Here is a 25092-nt window from a genome sequence, read left to right as displayed (position 1 = left end):
TAGTGAACTAAGCCTCAGGTCAAGTCCTGGCCTTAAGGGCCTTCCTGGGACAAGAACTGTATTTCATTGATTTGAGTCCAGAAACACAAGATTAAGTTCATCCAGAGACTTTCTAAGTGTCCTGCACTGATCAATTGAAAGAACACTCTCTTTTTCTATTATCATTACTATTTTACAAATGTTTTGATAAATCAAAGTGTGTTTAGTTCAAACCATTTTAAATGTTGAAGTGAACTACTCGTTTTGAATCAACTGTGAAACAGTATTAGTATCATTCAAAGTGGAAATCAAGTTAGAATGTGTTACAGAGTAATGATTCAATTTCTTGATCTTCTGTCTGAAATGAGCAAGTTGTGTAAGTTGGTCAAAGGTCAAGTTTCGGTCAACTGCAAGTTTACTGGAAAGAAATGTCATGTTTAACTTTTACAGAAAGATATGAGAGAACTGACTCCACGAAGTCTGGGTTCTTCATAACAATCTTCTGTCTGTTCTTAAACAAACAATCTTTTTCCTTGACTTTTAATAACCTCTTACATCACAAAAACACACCTCTGTTTGGTCAATCGACCAATCAGAATGTTCTCAAATGAACCGGAAATAGAACTCTTTAAATGTCGGCACTTCCTAGTTCAAACCAGAGCTAGTGGAGTCGAGCGCAGTCGAGTTCGGTTCGGAGAGCAAACCGAACAGAGAAGTGCTGGAGAGAACAGGAGTTCCAGACATGATCTGGAGTTCTTCCGAGTCTCGTGGGAATTATGCAATCTTCCACATCTGAGTGGAACTCTGACGGACTTACTCCTCTTGTGAGTCCACCGAGAGGTGAACCTGTGTCGGACGGAATACCGGCACTACTTCGGACGATTCACAGCTGTTCCTACGGAGACGCTGAAAGGGTGCGTTAAATGGAACTCCGTACCAGTGGAGACACCTGCTACAGGTAAAGAGTTGATTTACACCACCTAAGTGTACCGAGGAGGAAGCTGGGATCTCAACGGAGCGTGCCGTCCTGATACTGACACATTTCCCTCATCCATCTTTTCCTCTCCATTTAAACTTCATTTCCATCTTTAAACTTCTATATCTTGCCAGAAATCATTCCAGATATTTTCAGAAATGTCTGTTGTGAAGCAAAGGAAAACCATGGCCGTATGGTTTTCCTGACTGTAAAGCTTGCTAATTAATTAAGCTGTTATTGTACTCAAATTTGCCAAATTAATGTAAATGTTTGATGTTAAACTTTGATTCTGTTAATAAATGACGCATTCATTTGATGGGTCAAAGAAAATTAACGTCTCACGTTACATTTTAATTATTCAATGCACGATATTATTCAGTCCAGAAAAATTAATGAATCCGTTTAATTTATGAATATATCAATGTATATGTTCTCTACAATAATGAAATATGTAAAAAAAAAAATCATACTTCAACAAATAAGATAAGACAGAACTTTATTGATCCCGCAGGAAATAGTTGCATGAGTTCAGTTTGGAGTAATAATATGTTTATCACTGAGATAATCTCACATGGGCAGAAAAGCAAAAAAGCTTAGATTTATTCAGGTAAGGTTTCATAAAGAATTGACCATTTAAAGTGGATTACATAGACTAGGTTTCATCAAATTATACAGAGCAACGGTGATAAAACAGACTTGGTGAACTCTGAAAAATATATACTACAAAATATAGATAAAAATATAACAAATTAAACATATCTCTTATTATTTAATAGATATTTAATAATTTATTTTAATAGTTTTATGATTTTCCTTATTTTCTTATTTTTATTGTTTGAAAAATTGTTTTCACATATTTTGTATGAAGTCCTCTTATTTGCTTTTTTAATGAGCTCAGAATAAATGAGGCCACTACCTCAACATACTCCTGAGTTTAAAATAAATAAATTACTTTGATGTCTTGCATTCTTTATGCAGCTTTGATTTGCATACACTGCTTTTTTTTTTAGGTTACCTGACACATTAGGCGTATTTGCACAAAGTATCAGTATCAATACAAACGATACCGAAACAAATTTTACCCGGTATCGTATCGGGCCAGAAAATCCTGGTATCGAACAACATTAGTTTGAATAGGTTATTGTGATATATAATTAAATCCTCCCACATGTGGGGGTAGTTCTTATGATTGGCTGAAACAAGGAAAACATCTAATTGGTTGCAGATCATTCCCGGATTTAAAAAAAATGCACGTGCGAGTTGAGCCAAGTCAGGGGTCTCAAAGCTCACATACAAATGCAATGAAGTTCACAGAGCACCAGCACTTGGCAAATCTAGATATATTCGTGTGTGCATCAGAAATACATGTTTGAATCTAGTCCTGTGCATGTGTGAACCGTTTTGTGCATGAGTGAAACTCTGTGCAGGTGTGAAATTTCCTGTGCACGTGTGAGTCGTTTTGAGACCCATTGAGCTCCACATTTATCAGCCTTTAAGCATTGTTTTGTATTTTGATTCAGTTTTATGAGCCCTTGTTAGGTCAGTAAATGCAATAACCATCTAGACAATTTAGTACTGCAAGACATTGATATTCGGTGTTCTGTTGTATGTTTTCGGTTCTAATGGCTCACTGCATGGACATCGCAAAACGCTTTCTGCGCCAGAGCTTGAGACTGAAACTACACAGTGTCTGAGTCAGAACAACTCAGCTGCCATTGTAACTTACCTGTTACTTGAGGAAGAAAAGTTCACGAAAGAGATCCTTTTATCTTCACGTACCTGCACACCTCCATCGTTGCACCAAAAGTGAAAGCATGACAGGATTTTTATGTACAGTATATGAATGTTTATGTTCAGTGCCCTGAGATGACTTCTGTGTGACTTGGTGCTATATAAGTAAACTGAATTGAACAATGAATACCTGTTGTAAATGTTTCTGTCTCAGTTTAGATAAATTATTTAATTCTGTTCAGATCAATAAGCTAATGGCTAGTCAGAGCGAGGCTTAGATCAAACCAACTCCAATTGTTTTGTTTTTTTTATCAGCTCATACAAACAGTAATTTTAAACCTCTGTTGTCATCAGTTTCTTTTTCCAAGCATACTCCAGTAGAATCATGATTTCCCTACAGGAAGTGCTACAGCTAGCTGCCACTCCTCTGAACAATTAGTAACCCTGTAAAATAGAACTGATAGCGATGTGGAGGTTCATGTTGTTTTATGATGATGCTCATGTTCTTTGGTCCTGGCTGCGTTTGGCCCATTAGCTTGCGGGTGCTAAGCTAATTGTCGCTAATGTGTGCTTTCTAATTAGGCGAGTTGTTTGAGCTCTTCAGATGCTCTGCTACTTGTTCTTCTTGCCTGTGACCTTCTTCCTCCTTATCTTCCTTCTCTTCTCTTTCACCTCGTTTCCTGTTTTTTCATCTCTCATTCGCTGATTTAATTTTGTTTTCTTTGCTCCCCTGCATGCTTCCTGCAAACATCCCTCCATCTCCCCCATCATTCTCCATCCCTCCCTCCTCCCCACTCTGACTGAACTGGTAACAGAGGCCACACCCACTCAGTATGGCCCCGCTCTTTCACCTCACCCTGCTTCTGCTTTTCCTGCTCCTTCTGGCACCCCTTTGACTTACTCCTACTCCTCTGATCCCCCACCAGTGTCTCCCAGCCCAGGCGTTGCACTCCCCTCTGCCCCCCGTGACCTGGTCCCTGTCCTAGTGTCCAGCCGCTTCGTCCGACTCAGCTGGTGGCCCCCAGAAGAGACTGGAGGAGGCGTACAGACCTACGGCATCTATTACTCCCAGGATGGGGTAGAGAGGTAAAACTTTGTTCATTTCTTCTTCAGACTGCTTCAAAGTTGTTTAAATTTCTTTACTCACAACAACAAAAACTAGGAGAAGTGGTCTACATCAGGACCGAACTCTGATCAGATTGGACTGTAGGTTTTTTGTGTGGTACATTTTTTACTTTTATCTGAGTGTAAATTTAAACAAAATAAACTACTGGGAGGTGTAATCTGTTCACCTACTGTAACTTTAGCTTTATTTCTGCAGACAAGACTGGAAAACTTTTTTGTTTAATTCAAAACGTATAAGCCCAACTTTATATACTGTATGAACATTAATAAACCATTTCACAGAAAACCTTGTCTACTTTCAGTCAACTTACAGCAGTCCCTCGCTAATTCGCGGTTCGACTTTTGCGGTCTCACTCTATCGCAGTTTGTGGATGTACAGTGTTGTACATAACATTTTCCAAAAAAAAATTTAAAAACCACCACTATTTTGTAATTTTCTTTCATTAAGTGTAGCCCGCAGAATCCTGGCCTGATGATGTTGATCTTCTGTGCTGGGCCATCCTTTTGGCCAGGGGCTGTTTAGTTTCCCCGATGTAAGACTGATCACAGCCCTCCTGACACTGAACAACATACACAATATTACTCTGTTTGTGCCGGGGGACTGGATCTGCGACTGTGACTGTGGTCTACACTCATCTCCAGGCCAGCGGTCACTCTTTCAGGCATGAAGATGTTCACATCCTGGATAGAGAGGAACGATGGTTTGAGAGAGGAGAACAGGAGGCCATCTTTGTGAAAAGAAATCGTCCATCATTAAACAGGGGTGGAGCCTCCGGGTTCAACTGTCACCCTCTTACAATGCTGTGATTGCTAGCATCACTCAGCCCTCTGTGAATAGTAAACAGCCATCAGTAGCTAGATCATTAGCACATGATCCATCGTTAAGCTGATGGTCCTTCTTGATCATGTGAGCAGTTGGTTTTGGTTGTCAGCAGCAAACTGGTTGATCCACTCTGAGAAGGTGCTATTTAAGAGACTGAGCTGAATACAGCACCTCAGACTGAGGAAGTCTTTCGAATGAAAGACGAAACGTATCTACATTTTTTTTGTTTTGTTTTTTTGAAGGTCCAGAGGACCAGATTGAACTTTTTTAGATTTTTCTACCTGTATTATTGAGCATGCATCAGGATATACAGTAAGTACTAGTCTATGGGAACTCTTTGTATTTCAATGCAACTTAAATGTCCTCATGGGAATAAACATAACTAAGACCTGGTTGATAATTAGCAATGAAACTGTACAGCCTAAATGCACGTAAAATAGCTATCACATCTACCAATACTTAAATCAACATAAAGTATACATCACACAACAATGTACAGCACTGCAGTTGGAAAATGTAAGCCACAGACATGAACTACATCATATACACAGGCCTAGGACTCTAGGCCTCAAATAATGCTAAGGGACATCTCCTTCCGGGTTGAGTGGACGATGGCGCGCCTTGCTGCCGCGCCTTGCTGCCGCGCCTTGCTGCCGCGCCTTGCTGCCGCGCCTTGCTGTCGCGCCTTGCTGTCGCGCCTTGCTGTCGCGCCTTGCTGCCGCGCCTTGTTGCTCGTCAGTAAACTTTTATAGGCATATAAACCGGCTTTATAACCTCATTTGACCCCTCTGCCTCACAATGTGGATTGGTCATTTTTACATCTGGTTTTTGCTTGCATGGACGTACCTGTCACTCTTCATTGAACCTGTGTCAGGTCTTTTACAATATTCGGCCAATGAGCTTCTTCAGCTGCATTGGCACCTGTCCATTTCTCAACTTGTGATGCTCCGTCTCCATCCGGACATCGTTTTCCTGCCCCGCCGGAGATGCATTCACCGTGGGTCTCGACAGAACTTACAGCTCAACAGGTCAAAACCCATCCACTTCTTCTCCTTCATCTCCTCCTTCATCAACCATCGACCTGCCAGGAAAGCCACCTGGTCTCCAAATCTCATCATGTTAGCCAACCTAGCTAGGTCAGCTAATCCATCTGCTAACTCCACCTCTGTCAGCTTTGGTCTGCTCAATATCCGTTCTCTCACGAACAAAGGACATCGCTTCCAGGACCTCCTCACTGACCATAAGCTTGACTTTCTCTGTTTGAGTGAAACTTGGCAACAACCTCTGGACTTTTCACAACTCAATGACTCCACTCCACCTGGCTCTCAACCCCGCAGTTCCAGTCGCGGGGTTGGTCTCGCAATGGATTATTGTGAGAACTGGAAAGTTTTACCTGTGTGTGTTTGCCTGCTGTTAGCTTATTTGAGAGCATCGTGTGTAAACTGTCTGCCCCCACTCCCACCATCATTGCCTCAGTTTACCCCCCCCCCCCCCCCCAAGACTGCACAAAGTTTTTTAAAATTCTTTTCCACCTTTCTTTCCCAACTGTCAGCTATGTCACCTAATATTATTTTATTGGGAGATTTTAACATTCATACTGACAATCTTAACCTCCCACTCACCAATGATTTTTTTATCCTGCCTGGAGAGTTCTGGATTCAGTAAACTTGTTGGTTTTCCCACCCATATCAAAGACCATACACTGGGCTTGATTTGTTGTTCTGGACTTACCCCTGTTGACTTTAAAGCCGATGAACTCTCCTTTTCTGATCATTTTTTTTCTTATCATTCCATATTCCACTGTGTGTTTTATCAACCAAGACAGCCCGGCTCATCTCATTCAGGAGCATTAAATACATTAATTTGGATTCCCTTTCCATTAGTATTACCTCCACTCTTATGCCTGATCATCTTCTGACTCCTGATCAACGGCTCAATATAATAATCACTTAACCCATATTCTCAACTCCCTTGCTTTTGTTAAAATATGATCTGTGACTTTTACTCATTCTGCCCTCTGGTTTCCTCTCAACTCCGGTCCATCAAAGCCAAATGTCGTCAACTGGAACAATTCTATAAAAAAATCTCATCTTACCATCCATAAGGACATACGTCTATCAGACATGTATGTATGTATGTATGTTTTATTTATTCATTTCATTTCATCCAAACAACAAATATAATACAATTTAAAGAAAAGAAAAAAGATATACAATCACAGAAATAAAATGAAAGGCAGCAGAAGAAGAATGAATTCTTATAATATCTGCCCCTTGTCCCCAAAATATATTCCAAACAAAATTACTATACAAAAGCAAGATGAATTAATAAAAAAATAAAAAGATAAAAAATAAAAAAAAACTTAGCTAAAATATAAGATCAACTGTAAACAATTTTTATGAACTCACATTATACTTAATATTTTTTTTTAAAACAAATTTTTTTTCATCCTCTTGAATATGTACATAGTTTTGGCATTTTTAATATCAACCTCCAGATCATTCCACAATCTAACACCCTGAGATCTAGTGGATCACATCTTCAGACTGGTGCGACACCACGGCTTCACAAACATCTCCATCCCCTTAAGATAATAATTACTTTCTCTTTTAACAAATTTCCCTTGAATGTTAGTAGGTCGTATGTTTTTGTTGGCCCCATACATAAACAGTAAGATATTGTAATCAACCAAGTCATAAAATTTTTATATCTTTAGCTGATGAAACAATATATTTGACGGATGGTTATAATCTTTTCTGGTAATAATTCTTATGGCTCTTTTCTGTAAAATAAAAATTGGATTTGTAATTGTTTTACATGCTTTACCCCAGACTTCAATACAGTAAATTAAATGTGGAACAATAATGGCATTATACAATAGAAACATTGCTTTATCATTGAATAACTCTCTAACTTTGTACATTACTGCAATCGATTTAGCTATTTTAGTTCTTAAGTTTTTTACATGAGATCTCCATGTTAGTTTTTCATCAATGATGACACCCAGAAATTTCACCTCATTGACTCTATTAATTTCAATTCCATCGACTCTAAATGGAGTATCAAGCACTTTCTTGTTGTTACTAAAAATCATATAATTTGTTTTATCTACATTTAAAGATAATTTGTTTAGTTGAAACCAATTTTGTATTTTCACAAATTCTGTTTGTGCCATCTTCAGCATTTGCACAACATTTTCACCCACACAAAGAAAAGTAGTATCATCTGCAAACAAAATACATTTAAAAAATCCAGACACATTTACCAGGTCATTCACATATAAAATAAATAGCTTAGGTCCAAGTATAGAGCCTTGAGGCACTCCACATGTAATATTACAGAATTCAGATTTTACATCATTTATTTGAACAAATTGTTTCCTTTTTTCTAGATAACTAGATACCCACTGCAATGCATGCCCTCTAATACCATATTTATTTAGTTTTTTGAGAAGAATATTGTGATCAATAGTATCAAATGCTTTCTTTAGATCAACATAAATACTAATACAATATATTTTTTGATCCACAGCAGTCGTTATCTGTTCCATTAAATCCATGAGAGCCATTGACGTAGAATTTTTAGGTCTAAACCCATATTGACTATTACTTAATATATTTTGCTTATTGATAAATTCATCTAATCTAGTGACAAATAATTTCTCTAAAATCTTCGAAAATTGTGGCAACAACGATATTGGCCTGTAATTATTAAACACACGTTTCTCTCCACTCTTATATAATGGTATTACCTTGGCTATTTTCATGTTATTTGGAAATACCCCTGTTGAAAATGATAAATTGCATATATATGTAAATGGCTCAATAACATAACTCATAATATTCTTTACAAGCATCATATCCATGTCCATCCAGTCTTTTGATTTTTTATCTGCAAGATGTTTTACGATAGTCATAAATTCTTCTTTGTCAGTTCCCCCAAGAAAAAAACTGTTTGTGTAATCCGTAACCGTATGGTTTACATTTTTATCTATATTTGGGATTTTTGCTGCCAGACTTGGGCCAATATTCACAAAATGTTCATTGAATCCATTTGCGATTTCATTTTGGTCATAAATGTCTTTGTCATCCTTTACAAAATATTGTGGAATGCTCGATTTTGTTTTATGATTATTCAGAACACTGTTCATTATTTGCCATGTTGCCCTCATATTACCATTACTTTGGTCTAATAATTCACTGTAATATTTCTTTTTATGCTTTCTTATAATCCCTACCAATTTATTTTTATAATTTTTATATCTCTGTTCTGCTTTGTTTGTTCTTAATTTCAGAAAGTTTGAGTATAAGTAGTTCTTTTTTTTACAAGCATTTCTTAACCCTTTGGTCATCCACAGTTTGTCATCAACACGTTTCTTTGTGTAATTTTCTTGTACACAATTTTTTTCATACAAAGCTCCTAAAATATTCATAAATACATCATATGCTTTGTTTACATCATCAACATATACATCCTTCCAATTTTGTTTTGTTAAATCTTCTTTTAGTTTATCTAGAGCTTTCTTTGATGTGTTTATTATTTTTTTCATAATTTTATCTACTTTCACATCATATTGATCTTTTTTATAGATAGTGAAGACTGGCAGGTGGTCACTGACATCCGTGATCAAAATGCCACCCATAAGTTCTTTATTTGTTATATTTGTAAAAATGTTGTCAATTATTGAAGCACTATGGGCAGTCATTCTTGTGGGTTTTGAAATCAATGGATAAAGATTTAAACTGTGCATTGAGTTTATAAATGTTCCGATATTATTTGAGTCTGTTTTATTTCCCAGGTCTATGTTAAAATCTCCACACAAAAACTGATTTATTAGAAATTTTTTCCAATATTGTCATGATGTGATTGGTGAATGATTCTATATTTGAATCAGGTGATCGATATACACAACTTATCATTATATTTTTGGAAGTCTCGTTTAATATTTCAACTGTAATCATTTCCATAATGTTATCCACAGCTACTGACAATTTATTGATCATTTTACATTTAATTTCCTTATTCACAAGCAGAGCTACGCCTCCACCTCGTTTATTGTTTCTGTTCACATGATAAAGTTCATACCCTTCAATATTAACACTTTTTATATTTTCCTCATTTAGCCATGTTTCTGAGACTGCTATTATACTGAAAGTTCTATTTAACTGATTTAAATCATCTGTTATTTTAGATAAATTAGTGTTTATACTTCTACTATTAATATGAATAATGGAGAATTCATCTTTAGACATTTTAATTTCATTGAATTTTTCTTCATTGTAATACTCACACTCTTTAATTTCAGGAAAAAAGTTTTTATCAATCACATCATCTATATTGTAAATTTTAAATTCTGAGTCTTCGTATGTTGTCATATTTCAATGTATGTGTCCATTTGTCATTTAACATTTTTAGCTTATCCGTTTACCTTGTTTAGTTTGTCCGTTTACCTTGTTTGTTTGTCCATTTCTGGACTCATTTAAATCTTTCCAGCTCCTTGAGTTCTTTTATTATTTTAGTATGAGACCCTTCCTGTTCTTTGATCCAAATGTTTCCGTTTCGGGTCCAAGTTAATGATATTTTTTTTTTGTTTTTTTAACAGCCTTGCTTCACGTGCAATATCTGCATTTTTTTTTTGTTAAGTTCATTTATGTAGACGTTTGTTCCTTTCAGTTTTTTTGCTTGTATTATTACATTGTTTCTTGATTTCCTGTTTGTGAACTTGATCACTACAGTCGGTTTGTGCTTGTTTAATCTATTAGGCAATGTGTGACAAACTGAAATGTCCTTTTGTTCGATTTTAATGTCCTTGTCCTGTAAGAAAGTAACTACTTGCTGTTCCAGAGTTAGTTGTTGCTCCTGTGGTGAATCTTCAGCGATGCTTCCATTTTTAGTAGCATCTGCATAGGATCGGTGTTTGATTTCCAATCCGTTAATCAGCAAGTCATTGTTTTTGATAAATTGTTCTAGACCATCTACTTTATTTTCCAGTTCAGATATCTTTTGGTCTCTTGCCATCACCTGTTTTTTCAGCAGCTTTATCTCTCCCAACGCTTCCATCAAGCTGTTCAGCTGATCTGCTTGTCTTTTCTGCTCTGTACCCATAAAGTTCAGTGAGCTTTTAATCTCTTCCATATCGTTCGAATTTTCATCTGTTGAGTAGAATGATTTCTGTTTGTTCTTATTTTTTGCCATTACTCACAGTGGTAGCTCCTGGGCCTAGCCTTAGCAGCGTCTATGCCCCGTGATGGTAGCTCCTGTGCCTGGTCGCTGTTTTTTCTCTTTCAGCGATGTAGCGTTCACCTCGCTAGCCGTCACCAGCCGCGGTCTCCTCGTCTCCGAAACTCCCAGGTCCGAGACGTTGCAGCTGGCTGCCCCACAATGTAGCGTTCACCTCGCTAGCCGTCAACAGCCGCGGTCTCCTCGTCGCCGAAACTCCCAGGTCCGAGACGCAGCAGCTGGCTGCCCCACGATGTAGCGTTCACGGGCCGCCGCTTCACTAGCCGTTGATAGCCGTGGTCTCCTTGTCGCCCACACACCCAAGCCTCGGTGCAGCAGCAGCAGATGGGCTGTCCCGCTGCCAGCTAGCCGCTATCATCCGCGGCCTTCTCGTCTCCTACACCTCTGGACCGTCCCACGACGATGTGTTCAGGGACGTCCGTTTAGCTGGCCGCCAACAGTCGCAGACTCCTCAGTCCGTCCAGCTTGAGTTCACAACAAACTCCAGAAAATTCCTTCAATGAAACGTGGCGTTTGGCCTTTTGTTTTGTTAAATTTTTTAAGCTTTGGTGCTCAGCTTCTGCACAGCCATGCGCTCACACCGCCATCTTGTCTTGTCCTCACCTTGATGTCCAGTGGGCGGCCGTGGTGCAGTGGTGGTGGCAGCCGACCTCTGATCGGAAGGTTGGAGGTTCGAATCCCGACTTCCCACACCATGTGCCGTTGTGTCCCTGGGCAAGACACTTAACCCCGAGTTGCTCCCGGTGGGACTGGATGGCGCCTTGCATGGCAGCCTACCGCCACCGGTGTATGAATGTGCGTGTGAATGGGTGGATGGCTGGTACTGTAAAGCGCCTTGGGGCCCCTCATAGGGGGCTGGAAGGCGCTATAGAAGTAAGCTCCATTTACCATTTACCATTTACATTTACCATCACACTACAAGATCTTAATCTCGCAAACTAAATATGCTTTCTACTCTGGCCTCATTTCCTTCAATAAAGGTAACACTAAGATCCTGTTTTCATTGTTAAACAATACTTTTCATCCTCCTGACTCTCTTCCCTCTCACTTCTGTTGGGTATTTTTCTCTGACCTATAAAGGGATAAATTCACACAAGACAACGAAAATGAGTTTTAGTGCTCAGAGCTTTGCAAAGGGGAGTCACGCAACTGACTGTATCAGAGTGAGCTCCAAAGCCAGGCTGTCTGAGTTCGCTATTAATTGAAGTAGGGGTGGAAAACAAAGAAACAACAAGTTATTTTCACATAAACAGAATCTTGTCAGTGATGACGGTCGGAACATTCAGGAGATTGTGTCTAAACGAACAGTTTCCTGATAAACATGTCCACTTGGTGTGGTTCAGAGCTTCTTCGCACACAGCAAGATAAAAAACTGACCCCAAATGAACTTTTGCTCAGTACATGCAGAAACAGTTTTAATATAATGAGATAGAAGCTGTTTAAAATGATAAGGTAGAAAACTTTTAACATTCCCTCCTGTTTATCATTTTAGACTAAAAATCATAAAAGAAAAAATAAAAGTTGAGCTTTGTATAATAATAATAATAATAATAATAATAATAATAATAATAATAATATATAATAATCATTTTATTTAAAAAGCGCCTTTCATGACAACCAAGGACACTTTACAGTAAGAACAAAGATCAACAGGAATAAATTACATAAAGAATATAAAACACAAAGAATATAAAATACATACAGAATATAAAATGCATAAAGAATATAAAATACATAAAGAATATAAAATACATACAGAATATAAAATGCATAAAGAATATAAAATACATACAGCAAAGTTAAGGATAAGCGAGTCTAAAGAGATGTGTTTTCAGAGCAGTCTTGAATATAGAAAGAGAGGTGGTGTTTCTTAAGTCAGGGGGTAGAGAGTTCCAGAGATGAGGAGCAGAGCAGGTGAAGGCCCTGCTCCCCATGGTGGAGAGACGGGCAGAGGGTACATGGAGGTGTAGTGAAGAGAAGGATCTGAGAGAGAGCGAGAGGGGATGGAGATGTGTAGGAGGTCAGATAGGTACGGAGGGGCAAGATTGTGGAGAGCTTTGAAAGTGAGAAGAAGAATTTTGAAGACGATGTGTGATTTAACCGGGAGCCAGTGGAGCTGCTGCAGGACTGGAGTGATGTGGTTATAGGAGGAGGTTTGAGTAATGACACGGGCAGCTGAGTTCTGGACCAATTGCAGCTTCTGGAGAGATTTGTTGGGGAGGCCATAAAGAAGGGAGTTGCAGTAGTCAATCCGAGAAGTCACCAGACTGTGAACAAGGATGGCTGTGGAGCGGGGTGTGAGAGAAGGGCGGAGACGGTTAATATTTCGGAGATGGAAATAGGCAGACCGAGTGACATTGTAGATGTGTGAAGTGAAGGAGAGAGTGGTGTCGAGGATGACACCAAGACTCTTGACCTGAGGTGAGGGGGATAGCAGAGAGTTGTTAAGGGGGATGAGAAGATTTTCTGATTTTGAAATAGAGTTTTTGGTACCGACAAGAATGATTTCTGTTTTGTTACTGTTTAGTTGTAGGAAGTTGTTAGAAAATCAGTGATTTAGCTCATTGAGACAGTCGGTGAGGATGGAGGGTGGGTGGGTGGAGTTTGGTTTTGTTGACAGGTAGAGCTGTGTGTCATCAGCATAACAGTGGAAATGGACACCAAATTTACGGAAGATGTGACCTAGAGGAAGGAGGTAAATGATGAAGAGGAGGGGTCCGAGGACAGAGCCTTGGGGGACACCCGTGGAGACAGGGGAAGACTGGGAACGAACGGATTTGAGCTGAATGAATTGAGTGCGGTCAGAGAGATATGATTTGAACCAGTCTAACGGAGTACCTGAGATGCCAATGGAGGTTAGTCTGTTGAGGAGGATAGAATGACGGTTTGTGTCGAAGGCAGAACTTAGATCCAGTAAAATGAGGATAGACAGAAGAGCAGAGTCAGCAGCAAGAAGGCCATTAGTTATTTTTATTAGAGCTGTTTCGGTGCTATGGTGGGGGCGAAAACCAGATTGAAACTCTTCATAAATGTTATTGTTGGATAGGTGAGAGTGAAGTTGACTAGCAACAGCTTTTTCAAGAACTTTGGAAATGAAGGGCAGATTAGAGATCGGACGAAGATTACTGAAGTTGGTAAAGTCAAGACCTGGTTTCTTGATGATGGGGTGATGGCCACAGATTTGAAAGCTGTGGGAACAATGCCAGAGGTTAGGGAGGAGTGGATGATGTTAGTGATGATGGGGAGCAGAGACGGGAGACAGGATTTAACAAGAACTGTGGGAAATGGATCGAGCTGACAGGATGAGGACTTAGACTTGCTGATGATGTCAGCAATGTCATCAGCAGAGGGGAGGGAGAAGACAGAGAAGGGGAGGGAGGGAGGGGGGAGTTCAACATAGATGCTGGGGGTGGTATTTGGTCCAAGGTGTTTATGAATTGAAAGAATCTTTTCATTGAAATAAGACATCAGAGAGTTGCAAAATTCTGTGGAAACCATGTGAGAGGGTAATGAGTTAGGAGATGAGACTGAACGGTTAAGGAGAGAGAACAAAGTCTTTGAATTGCCAACATTGGAATTGATGTCAGTGAAGTAGCTGGATTTGGCTTGAGAAATACTGTCCTTATACTGGATGACGTGGTTCGCATAGAGTTCCTTGTGAATTGAGAGACCGGATTTCTTATAAAGTCGCTCCAACCTCCGACCTTTGGATTTGAGAGAACGGAGTTCTGGAGTGAACCAGGGTGCAGAGTTGGAGAAGGAGACAGACCGGGTTTTCAGAGGAGTGACAGAGTTAAGGATGTTGGTGAGGCTGTTATTGTAGAATGTGACAAGGTCATCTGGGTTAAAAGAATTGAAGGTGAAGAAGGTAATATTAATATGAGACAAAAGAATGTCATGGTTGATATTCTTAATATTACGGAAGGAAAGAGTGCGTTGAGGTTTCTCTGAAGAAAATTTAAGATTGACACTGAATGAAATCATGAGGTGATCAGTAAATGGAAGTTCATCAGAAGAAAAGTTAAGAGGAGAGAGTCCAGAGCAGCATAATAAGTCCAAAGTGTGGCCCTTAATGTGGGTTGGGAAGTTAATGAACTGCTGGAAGCCACAGCTGTCGAGGCAGGATGTGAAGTCCCTGGTGAGGGGGTTGTTGTCTTCATCCATATAAATGTTGAAGTCTCCAAGCAGAATAATGTTGGGTGAAAGAGCTGAGAGATGGGCGATTAGAGCAGCAAAGTCATTTATAAAAGAGTTGTTGATTTTGGGCGGATGGTAGAAAGTGGCAACAATGGTGGGGGTAGGGCCGGAGAGTAGACACACAGTGTGCTCAAAGGAGGGAGAGGGAGGTTTGTGAACCGGCGTGACCTTCCAGTTCTCACAGTGAATTATCGCGAGACCTTCTCCGCGGCCGGACTTGCGGGATTTGGCGATGTAAACAAACCCCGGTGGGGTAGATTCATTCAGGTGGAAAAAGTATTTTTGTTGTTGCCACGTTTCTGTTAGACAAATAAAATCCAGGTTACGGTCGGATATTAGGTCTTGAATAAAGCCGACCTTTGCTAGTGAGTGAGCGAACGTTCAGAAGGCCAAACTTTACGGAGGAGGAGTTGGTAGTGACCAGAGCATTAGCTAACCGAGCTAGGCTAGCTAACATGCTACTACTGTTAGTGGCCCGAGTATTGTGGCGTGTAGAATGGTGAGAGTCGGACCAGATGGAGTTTATGGGGTTAAACTTGTCAGCGTGGAGTCTACGGCGGGAGCCACGGGCAATGTATCTCCGGCGAGGATGGAAGGCAATGTCCTGAAGAGGGAGCACAGGTGGCACGGCTGGTAGGAAACGAAGGCGAAGGAGCTCGACCGCTGAGTAATGGAGAAGACCAGACGCCGGGTGGTGGTGGATGAGCAGCTGGAGAGTCCAAAGCAGAGCAGGCAGCAGGTAAATCCTAATGAACCGCATGGTTGATACTGAGACGGATCAGAGACTTGGTGCAGGGTAAAGGCAGGAAGGACTGAATAAAACAGAAAAAAGAAAAGAAAAAAAGCACGACAAGCAGCGGCAACCAAGATGCGCCAGCGTTCGCTCACCGGAAGGAAGCATACATCAATTTACTAACTCGCAAAATCAAAAACAGAAATTGAAACACAAAAAAAACATTTTTTTAATACACCATGGTAGGGCTGGAAAGAAGAGCAGGCATATCATCTCAGTACTTTTGGTTACACATTTTCAGTACAAGAGTCATAGTGCATCTTTTACACAGCATCGTCATTGTTTAGGCTCACATCGTCATCTTGGGTCATCTTAGCTTGATGCAAATTGATAAGAACACCTGTAAAAACCTTCATCATCATGTTTTTCAAAAAAGGTACAATACAGGAGAAAAATATACAAAATAGAAACAACACTGCAAAGATTGGAGTGAAAATTTTTAAGAGGAAATGCCACCAGGGTCCGGACGTGAACCATGACCACAACTCGAAAGGCTCTGCTCCTTTGGTCCTGCTCTCAACATATCTCTTAAGGTCACTCAGGTCGTGCAGTGCGTCGTGGATGTCTGCTCCAGAACCTGATTGGTCTGGTACATAGGTACAGCGTGTCTCACCAATGATTTTGCACACGCCTCCTTGTGATGCAGTCAGCAGCTCGAGGATGATTCGGTTCTGTAGGATCATTTGTCTCATGGCGTTCAGCTCATTCTGGGTTCCATTTGCCAGTTTGTAGGTGTCATTGATAAGGCGGAGGAGGGCATACCTGTTGATTTCAACATAAGCTCGTATTTCACCAACTCCTACCCATGGAAAGAGTCCTTGGAAGAACTTTTCTCCTCCATTCCAGACCTTGAATTTCCATGGGACGCCGGTGTTGGTGGTAAGCCCTCCCCACCTGTCACTTCTGGCATTGGGGAGCATCTCACCCTGCGAGCTGGAGGTGTTGGTGCTTTCCTTAGCATGATCATCGGGTTAGAAAGGGGGACCAAAGCACAAAGGCCCCCCCAATCAGGTGGTAACGCTGTATAGGCTCTGTGTCCACATATGAAATACCAGTTAGTTAACACATGAGAGCCTTTGTCACCTGGTACTGCAATGCTGCAGTGGGTGGTCTTCTGGCATCCTCTCATTGGTAGGCTGATGTTGAAGGTCCGTTGGTGGAGGAGGTCTGTGCAGTTGGTGACATTGTCTGATTCAATGCAATTCTGTCCGGGGATCCCCTGAATACTGACATAATAACCTGCTTTGCAGAAAACACAATTCAGGTAATTACGTTTACCTTTGTGTGACTGGTCAATATCACAGAAGGTATACACCTTTTTGCATAGATTCCAGGTCACCAAGCCTATAGGAGTGGTGCCACTGTTGAAAACATAGTGTCCCAGGGCGCCTGTTGGCAAATATGTCCATGTGATCAGTTCAGGCAGTTTAATGGACATCTGGGGTAGGGGCATGACATCAGTGAAGCTACAATTTGACGTGAAGTTGTATCCCATAGTTACCATGGCTAGTCGTCTGTGTAAGTCTGTGTGCATACCCTTCACCCCACTGGACAGTGGCGTTGTATAGTTTCGTTTTGCCCAGCTGCCTGTTCCTGGGTGGGTGCTCAGGCCATACAGACATGCTTGTTGAGCTGTAGACACAGCTGCAGGTCGCAAACCTGAATTGTGGGTGGCATAGGGCAGATGAGCACATACATAGCAATTAGTAGTCTTTCCTTCATAAGCGGTTTTGTTCATCAGCTACCACCATAGGTTGTTGCTGTAGTCATGAGGGTGTTCTAGATCAGGTTTCAGCAAATCAGTGAGGTCACCTCTGACTATGTGACATGCTATAGCCACAATACAACAGAGAGTCCACCTTACTTGTGATGTTCTCATTGTTGCTAGGTGTACAGAAATTTTAGGAGCTCTGATGTGCCTATTCGGGGCATAGGGCTGGGCCAGATTGCTGCACAAAGTGTTGGTTTCTTCACTGATGTTGAGACGACACACCCTAAATGGTGAGCTCCCTTTGTGGTCAGACTTTTTCAAACACCCTGGTCGATTAAGAGTCTAACACTTTCTGCAACTTTCAATGGCTAAAGATGAATCCAACTGGGTCTTTCCGCTATCTTTACATCAGTTGTTGTGGTCAGTAGGACTTGGTATGGTCCCTCCCAACGTGGACTGGCCCACATTTTCCTTTTGATGACCTTAATACCCAATCTCCTGACTGGATTGGTGATGTTTCCTGTGGAAGAGAGGAATCAGAAGACAGTGAATTTGTCTTTGACACTTCTTTCTCTTTCAGTGTTTTGATCATGTAATCTCCTAATGTTTGCTCTTCTTCTGCCCTTTCTAGGTCAGGTGAGAACAAAGGCATTCTATATGGTCTGCCATGGATGATTTCAAAAGGGGTCAGACCATTTGGAGTTGGAGTAATCCTCATGTAAAGTTTTTTAAGTAGGCCTCTAATCCATACGTGGTGAAATGTTTCTGAATTAGAGTGATCATACCACCTGTTGACACATGGTAACTGCCATGGGTTACTACAGCTGTTGCTTTAAATAAAGATTTAGGCAGTACAGGTTTAGCATCGACATGATAAATTAATTCATCATTTAGTCTAGCTGAGCGAGGGGTGTGACATGTGTTACTGGTCTGCCAGTAGAGGTCAGCAGTGTACTGGCTGTCTGTGTACACTTCTGCCAACTGACATGTATGTATATGTGCTATAATTTCAGTTGCTTGTACAGCTTTATAGATTTTTTTATTTTTATTTTTTAAATGAAAATGCTTCTGTATGTTATATACACCTCCCTCCTGTTGACACATGGCAAAACACCATGGGTCATTTTTTGGTTTAATCTGAGCATGAGGTATTGAGGTTAAATGTCATATATTTGAGCAACATAACTGGGTATTGGAGAGGGCTAAATGTTTTTATTTCTTTTTTAATTACCATAACAGTAAATAGCCATAACATTTAAAAAACAAAATCCATTTTGGTTGTTGAAAAATGTGATAATAGTTACAATTGATTCATAAAGAAAGAAAAACTATTAATGATACTTAAGCTGGCCTTGGGACCAAGGATGTTCATCTGTATAAAAGCTTTTCTTTAGAGTCGATTTTTAGGCTATTCGTTTTTTATGTTTATATCCATTTTGTGACTTGTTAATAAACAAGAACTCATATTTTCCTTTCGTTACGTTTTTAAAACTATCATGTCAAACTGATTTGCTTACAAAAGCAGTAAAACTTAATTTTAAAAAGTTGGGTTTTTGGGGGGGTTCGGCCCTCTAATTACAGTTAATCCGTTGGGTCTGGGTATGGCTCGGAAAAAAAGCTATGGGCTCGGTCCGGGCCAGGCTGGATATGTTAGGCCCGAATGTAACTCTACTGCAGGGTAGACTGCAGAAATGAACCGTGTTGGAATAGAACTGAGTTGGACTGGAACGAGAGCTGTTGTTCTGCAGAGCTAGTAAGTAAAATGTAGTAGCTACATATATGTATTGTTAAAATTAGTAGGTTTAAGGGTTTAGAACATTGCAAGAGTGTGGGAAGGGTTTTCAAAGCCTTAATATTTACTGTATATAAATACAAAAATAAACTACTACTTACTATGAGGGCAGCTGTGGCTGAGTGGTTAGAGCAGTCGTCCTCCAATGCAAGAGTTGGGGGTTCGAACCCCACAGCAGTCACATGCCGAAGTGTTCCTGGGCAAGACACTGAACCTCTCATTGCCTCCGATGTGTGTCCCATCGGTGTATGAATGTGATAAATCACTGATTAGTCTCTTTAGAATGATTTGTTCAATTAGCTTTGTCGAGATCTAGTAGAGTGTTGTATGAATGGGTAAATAAAGACACAGATTGTAGTGTAAAGTGCTTTGAGTATCTCAGTAAGATAGAAAGGCGCTATACAAGTACAGTCCATTTACTACTACTTACTACAGTAAATGCAAAAATAAACTACTTACTGCTACTACAGTAAATACTAAAATAAAATACTACTACTACTACTACTACTACTACTACTACTACTACTACTACTACTACTACTTGTGTACATAATTTCATTCCAATCACGTACCACATGAGATGGTAATGACAATAAAGTTTACTTGAACTCGAATTTGTACTACTTTCCCTACTTGGCGGTTTTTCCACTTATCTCGCGCGCGGGGGGCATGATAACTAACACCTGTAAGGTTTCTAGCAACACCCAAATAAATATTGACCAAAAGCAAACAGACTTCAAGACCAGGGAACGATGATATTGGTGAGGTAACTATCTAGGAAGAGGCTGGAACCCTGGAGAGCAAGGAGCAAAGTTAAAGCAGGCAAGGATAAATCTCAAGGGCAGTAAAATGTCCAGAAGAGTAGTTCTTACTGTAGAAAAGGGAGGTCAGTCAGTGAATGTCCAAAAGGTTTCCAGGAGATCCTGTGTATGTGAGCAGGTGGTGGAAGGCAAGGAGCAGCTTGAGATGAGTCCAGGAAGGGTCGAGAGTAATTACCATGAGATCCAAGGACGCAGGTGGAACACAGAAGTCAGAGCTGTAGCATGAGCACAAAGATTAATACTTTTAAAGCACAAAGAGCAAATGTTCAGGCCAGGAGCTTACTACCAGAGGCAGACAATGCAGCAGCGTAGAATGAAGTCCTCAGCTGGTATTTATACTTCTGCTGCTCATTATTCCCCAATGGATCTCAGGTGTGTTTCTGTTGGTGCCCTCTGGTGGAGAAGAGATGTGGAGAAAAAGGCTTGAAATCCCACAACACCCATGATAAACGAGGGACTACTACATACATTTTTATTATTTGCCATTGCTATGTAAACCTTTTTGTTACAGTTAAAGCCAGAGCTTAATTTTGTAAACGGATTGGGATGGGATGAGAATCTGCACCTCCAAATCTTTGGCCATAGTCCTGAACCAGAATAGGTTGAATTGCTTTCTTGAGGTTGATAGTGAGCTTTTGCCTCAAGAGGACGAGTTCAAGTAAATTGGGGTTTTATTCACGAGTGAGGGAAGGATGGAACATGAGATTGATGGACTGATTGGTGCAGCGTCTTCAGTATTGTGGACTCTGTACCGGTTCATTTTGGTGAAGAGGGAGCTGAGCTGTAAAGCAGAGCTCTCTGTTTACTGGTCAGTCTATGTTCCTACCCTCAACTATGCTCACGAGCTCTGGGTAGTGACCGAAAGAATGAGATTGTGGATACACGCAGTTGAAATTAGTTTCCTCCTCAGGGTAGCTGGACTCTCCCTTAGAGATAGGGTGAGAAGTTCAGTTATCTGGGAAAGACTCGGAGTAGAACCGCTGCTCTTCCACATTGAGAGGAGCCATTTGAGGTGGTTCGGACATCTGGTAAGGATGCCCCCTAGATGCCTTCCTAGGGAGGTGCTTCGGGCAACTGGGAGGAGACCTCAGGGAAGGCCCAGGACACGCTGGAGAGACTATGTCACTTGGTTGGCCTGGGAACGCCTTGGGGTCCCCCCAGAAAAGCTAGAAGATATAGCTGTGGAAAGACATGTCTGGGCCTCCTTGCTCAAGCTGCTGCCCCCACAGCCCAACTTCGGAACAAGCAAAAGAGGATGGATGGATGGATGGATGGCTGGCTGGCTGGCTGGCTGGTTGGCTGGTTTTGTTGATTAAACCCCTAAAAGCTGTTTCCAGAACAGTTTCAGCTCATGCTTTCACACAATTATTTTTTATTTCTCTTCTTTCTGTCCATTTTGATCAAACAAGGATTAAAATATCAGTAAAAATAAAGACCTCAGATTTTAGTTTTGTTGTTGTTTTCAAAGTTTTTGCCTACAGAAAACATTCTGCTCGTTTTGTTTGATGTCTCCATGGAAACGAGCCCAACTGTGATTGGGTCATTGGTTTTAGGCGGGAGGTTGGAGAGGCTCTGTTTTCCATGGATTAGCTAGAGACTCAGGGATTACACAGATTACAGCTCTGATTATCACCGCCGTTACAAAGAAAATAGATTTTTAGGACTGTGTTTTTCTGTTCCAGGGAGCGGTCAGTGAACGTGTCAGAGCCGGAGACACTGGAGTTGACCGTGTCCAACCTGAAGCCCGAGGAGATGTATGGCTTCAGGGTGGTGGCATACAATGACATGGGGCCTGGAGAGAGCTCCACCCTCCTGAAGATCTCCACCAAACCTGACCGTGAGTCCTCCAGTTTTTACCACTATATCTGAATGCTTTGGTTCTGATCACTGAGCATCAAGTCACTGGCCCGGCTGGTTTTGACTAGGGATGGGGCCGATCCGATCCAGTATCGGTATCGGCCTCCAATACCAGCATAATTTACGTATCAGATTTTTCCGATTCACCTGCCAATATTTCCGATCCATGATGCAAATTGGCTCAAACTATGGAATGGATTTCCTGAACTGCGGCGTGTCTCATGAACCCAGAGTAATAAACCCGCCTCACATTCAGGAAATCCATTTCATAGTTTGTAGGGATGCACCGATCCACTTTTTTTACTTCCAATCCGATCCCGATACCTAAATCTGAATATCGGCCGATACCGATCCAATTCCGATATCATCATCATCGATTTTATATGAGGCTGTAATAATCTCCTCTCAAGTACAATTTGTACAAATATATGCATGCATGTCCAAAAAGGCAACTTGAGGTAAGTTCTATTAACGTTGGATAAGTTTTAAAGTTAGAATTAAAATCTGCTAACACAAAACGTTTCTTTTTATTCCTAGTTTTAAAGTGGATATTAAAGTGATTAATTTAAGTGCTTGTTTAAAGTTATTTTATATTTTTTTTAAATAAGGGGCAGATATAAGATTTTTTTTTTCTTCTTTCTGCATGCTTTTCATTCAATATTTTCTTTTTGATGATTTTTAAAATTTTGTTTCTTTTAAATGAATGAATAAATGAATTAAATAAAATAAAATGTTAAATGGCTTCAAACACCTGCTAAGTTCATGGCATAAACCAACAGACATGTTCCTGATTTTAGTATTTTACATCACTTTATAATGTCTTTTGTTTTTAATATAATTTTCAAATCATGTTTTTTTATGATTGTCTACTGTTGTACTGATAAATATCTCATGGAGGGTAAACTATATCTTGGATGCAAATATCAAACTGTGAAATCCTTTGTTTTCTACAACTGATAGGGGTTGGTCATTAATTATGAAGTTTTGCAACTTCTCTGTAAACATTTGAGCTCCGTGGTTTCAGCGATGTCTTCTTGTTCAATCCAAAGCAGGCAGCCTGATTTGGGGCAGCCGCGCACAGTCTGTCCCTCCTCAGAGATGGGCAGACTGAGCGGGGCAGATTGGACACGGCTGGCCGAGGTCGAGTCGCCTCTTTTGGATTCAGCGAGAGTAGCGCCCTGCTGAAGCCACAGAACTCGAATGTCCAACGTAAAACTAACTTTACCGCGGTTTAATGTGGCGCTATGGCTCTGCAGACATTGCATGTTGCTGTCTTGCCTTGTGGTGTTTTTAATATAAAATATTTCCACATAGCGGACATGTTTCGATGAAAAGTTGATTAGCCGTGTGCTATTGTGCTATTGCTATATTGTGCTATATATGCACAGTGCTATTGCATGTTGTAGCTGGCTGCAAACTATGAACTGGATTTCCTGAATGTGAGGCGGGTCTTATTGCTCTGGATTCATGAGACACGCCGCCGTTCATGAAATCCATTCCATAGTTTGAAGCCAACTTGCATCATGGATCGGAAATATCGGCACGTGGATCGGAACAATCCGATAGGTAAATTATGCTGGTATCGGAGGCCGATACCGATACTGGATCAGATCGGCCCCCTCCCTAATATTTTACAGCCAGCTACAATGTGAGGACTGAGTTAGCAGCACTGTGGCTAACAGCTAACAAACTTTTCATCTAAACATGTCGCTGTGTGGAAGTATTTTACACTAAACACCACAAAACAAGACAGCAACGTGCAATGTCTGCAGAGCCATAGCGCCACATTAAACCGTGGTAAAGTTAGTTTTACGATGGACATTCGAGCTCCGTGGCTTCAGCGCAGCGCTGCTATTTGCTCAACCCACAACAGGCGACTCGACCTCGGCCAGCCGCGTCCAATCTGCCCCGCTGAATCTGCCCGTCTCCGAGTAGGGACAGACTGAGCGCGGCTGCCCCAAATCAGGCTGCTTGCTTCGGATTGAACAAGAAGTAGACGTCGCTGAAACCACGGAGCTCAAATGTTTACAGAGAAGTTGCTAAACTTCATCATAATTAATGACCAACCACTATCAGTTGTAGAAAACAAAAGATTTCTCAGCTTGATACTTGCAGTCAAGATATAGTTTTCATTCCAGGAGATATTTATCAGTACAACAGTAGACAATCATAAAAAAAACATATGATTTGAAAATTATATTAAAAACAAAAGACAGCTACATTATAAAGTGATGTAAAATACTAAAAACAGGAACATGTCTGTTGGTTTATGCCATGAACTTAGCAGATGTTTGAAGCCATTTAACATTTTATTTTATTTAATTCATTTATTCATTAATTTAAAAGAAACAAAATTTAAAAAAAAAATCATCAAAAAGAAAACATTGAATGAAAAGAGTGCAGAAAGAAAAAAAATAATTTTTATATCTGCCCTTATTTAAAAAAATATATAAAATAACTTTAAACAATCACTTAAATTAATCACTTTAATATCCACTTTAAAACTAGAAATAAAAAGAAACATGTTTTGTGTTAGCAGAATTTAATTCCAACTTTAAAACGTATCCAACATTAATACAACTTACCTCAAGTTGCCTTTTTGGACATGCATGCATATATTTGTACAAACTGTACTTGAGAGGAGATTATTACAGACTCGTATAAAATCAATGATGATGATTATATCGGAACTTGATCGGTATTGGGCGTTATTTAGATGTCGGGATCGGATCAGAAGTAAAAAAAAAGTGGATCGGTGCATCCCTAGTTTTGACATCGGCTGATGTTTACATTTGAGCATGTTGTTGATTTTAAACAACATGTTTTCCCCTTCAAAACAACAAACTAAACCAAAACCACAACAAGTAAAACCAACACATAGTTGACTTAGCTGAAGATGGAACTGTATTTGTTTGTTTGTTTATTTGTTTTAGAGTTCTCTCATTATTAAACCGTCTTGATTAAGATTAATTTATTGACATTCTAATTTAGTATGGAGCTCTGTGAGGGACCAGACTCCAATGAGGACAAAAAAGTGTTCAAAGTAG

The 25092-nt window shown here is 40.3% G+C and overlaps 1 protein-coding gene across 1 annotated transcript in view; it reads left to right on the top strand.

The window, feature by feature from the left end:
- Positions 1 to 25092, top strand: part of dcc (DCC netrin 1 receptor) — a 506882-nt gene that overhangs the window by 159796 nt on the left and 321994 nt on the right. The window contains exons 6-7 of the mRNA XM_037692532.1: positions 3613 to 3772; positions 21871 to 22025. Coding sequence (XP_037548460.1) covers positions 3613 to 3772; positions 21871 to 22025 — 315 coding nt within the window. The remainder of the gene's footprint in view (positions 1 to 3612; positions 3773 to 21870; positions 22026 to 25092) is intronic.

This window comes from Nematolebias whitei, chromosome 18 (assembly GCF_014905685.2).
Source record: "Nematolebias whitei isolate Nwh7 chromosome 18, NemWhi1, whole genome shotgun sequence".
NCBI classification, from domain to species: domain Eukaryota; kingdom Metazoa; phylum Chordata; class Actinopteri; order Cyprinodontiformes; family Rivulidae; genus Nematolebias; species Nematolebias whitei.
The sequence above is the reverse complement of the archived record's forward strand: the minus strand, read 5'-3'. Positions and strand labels throughout refer to the sequence as shown.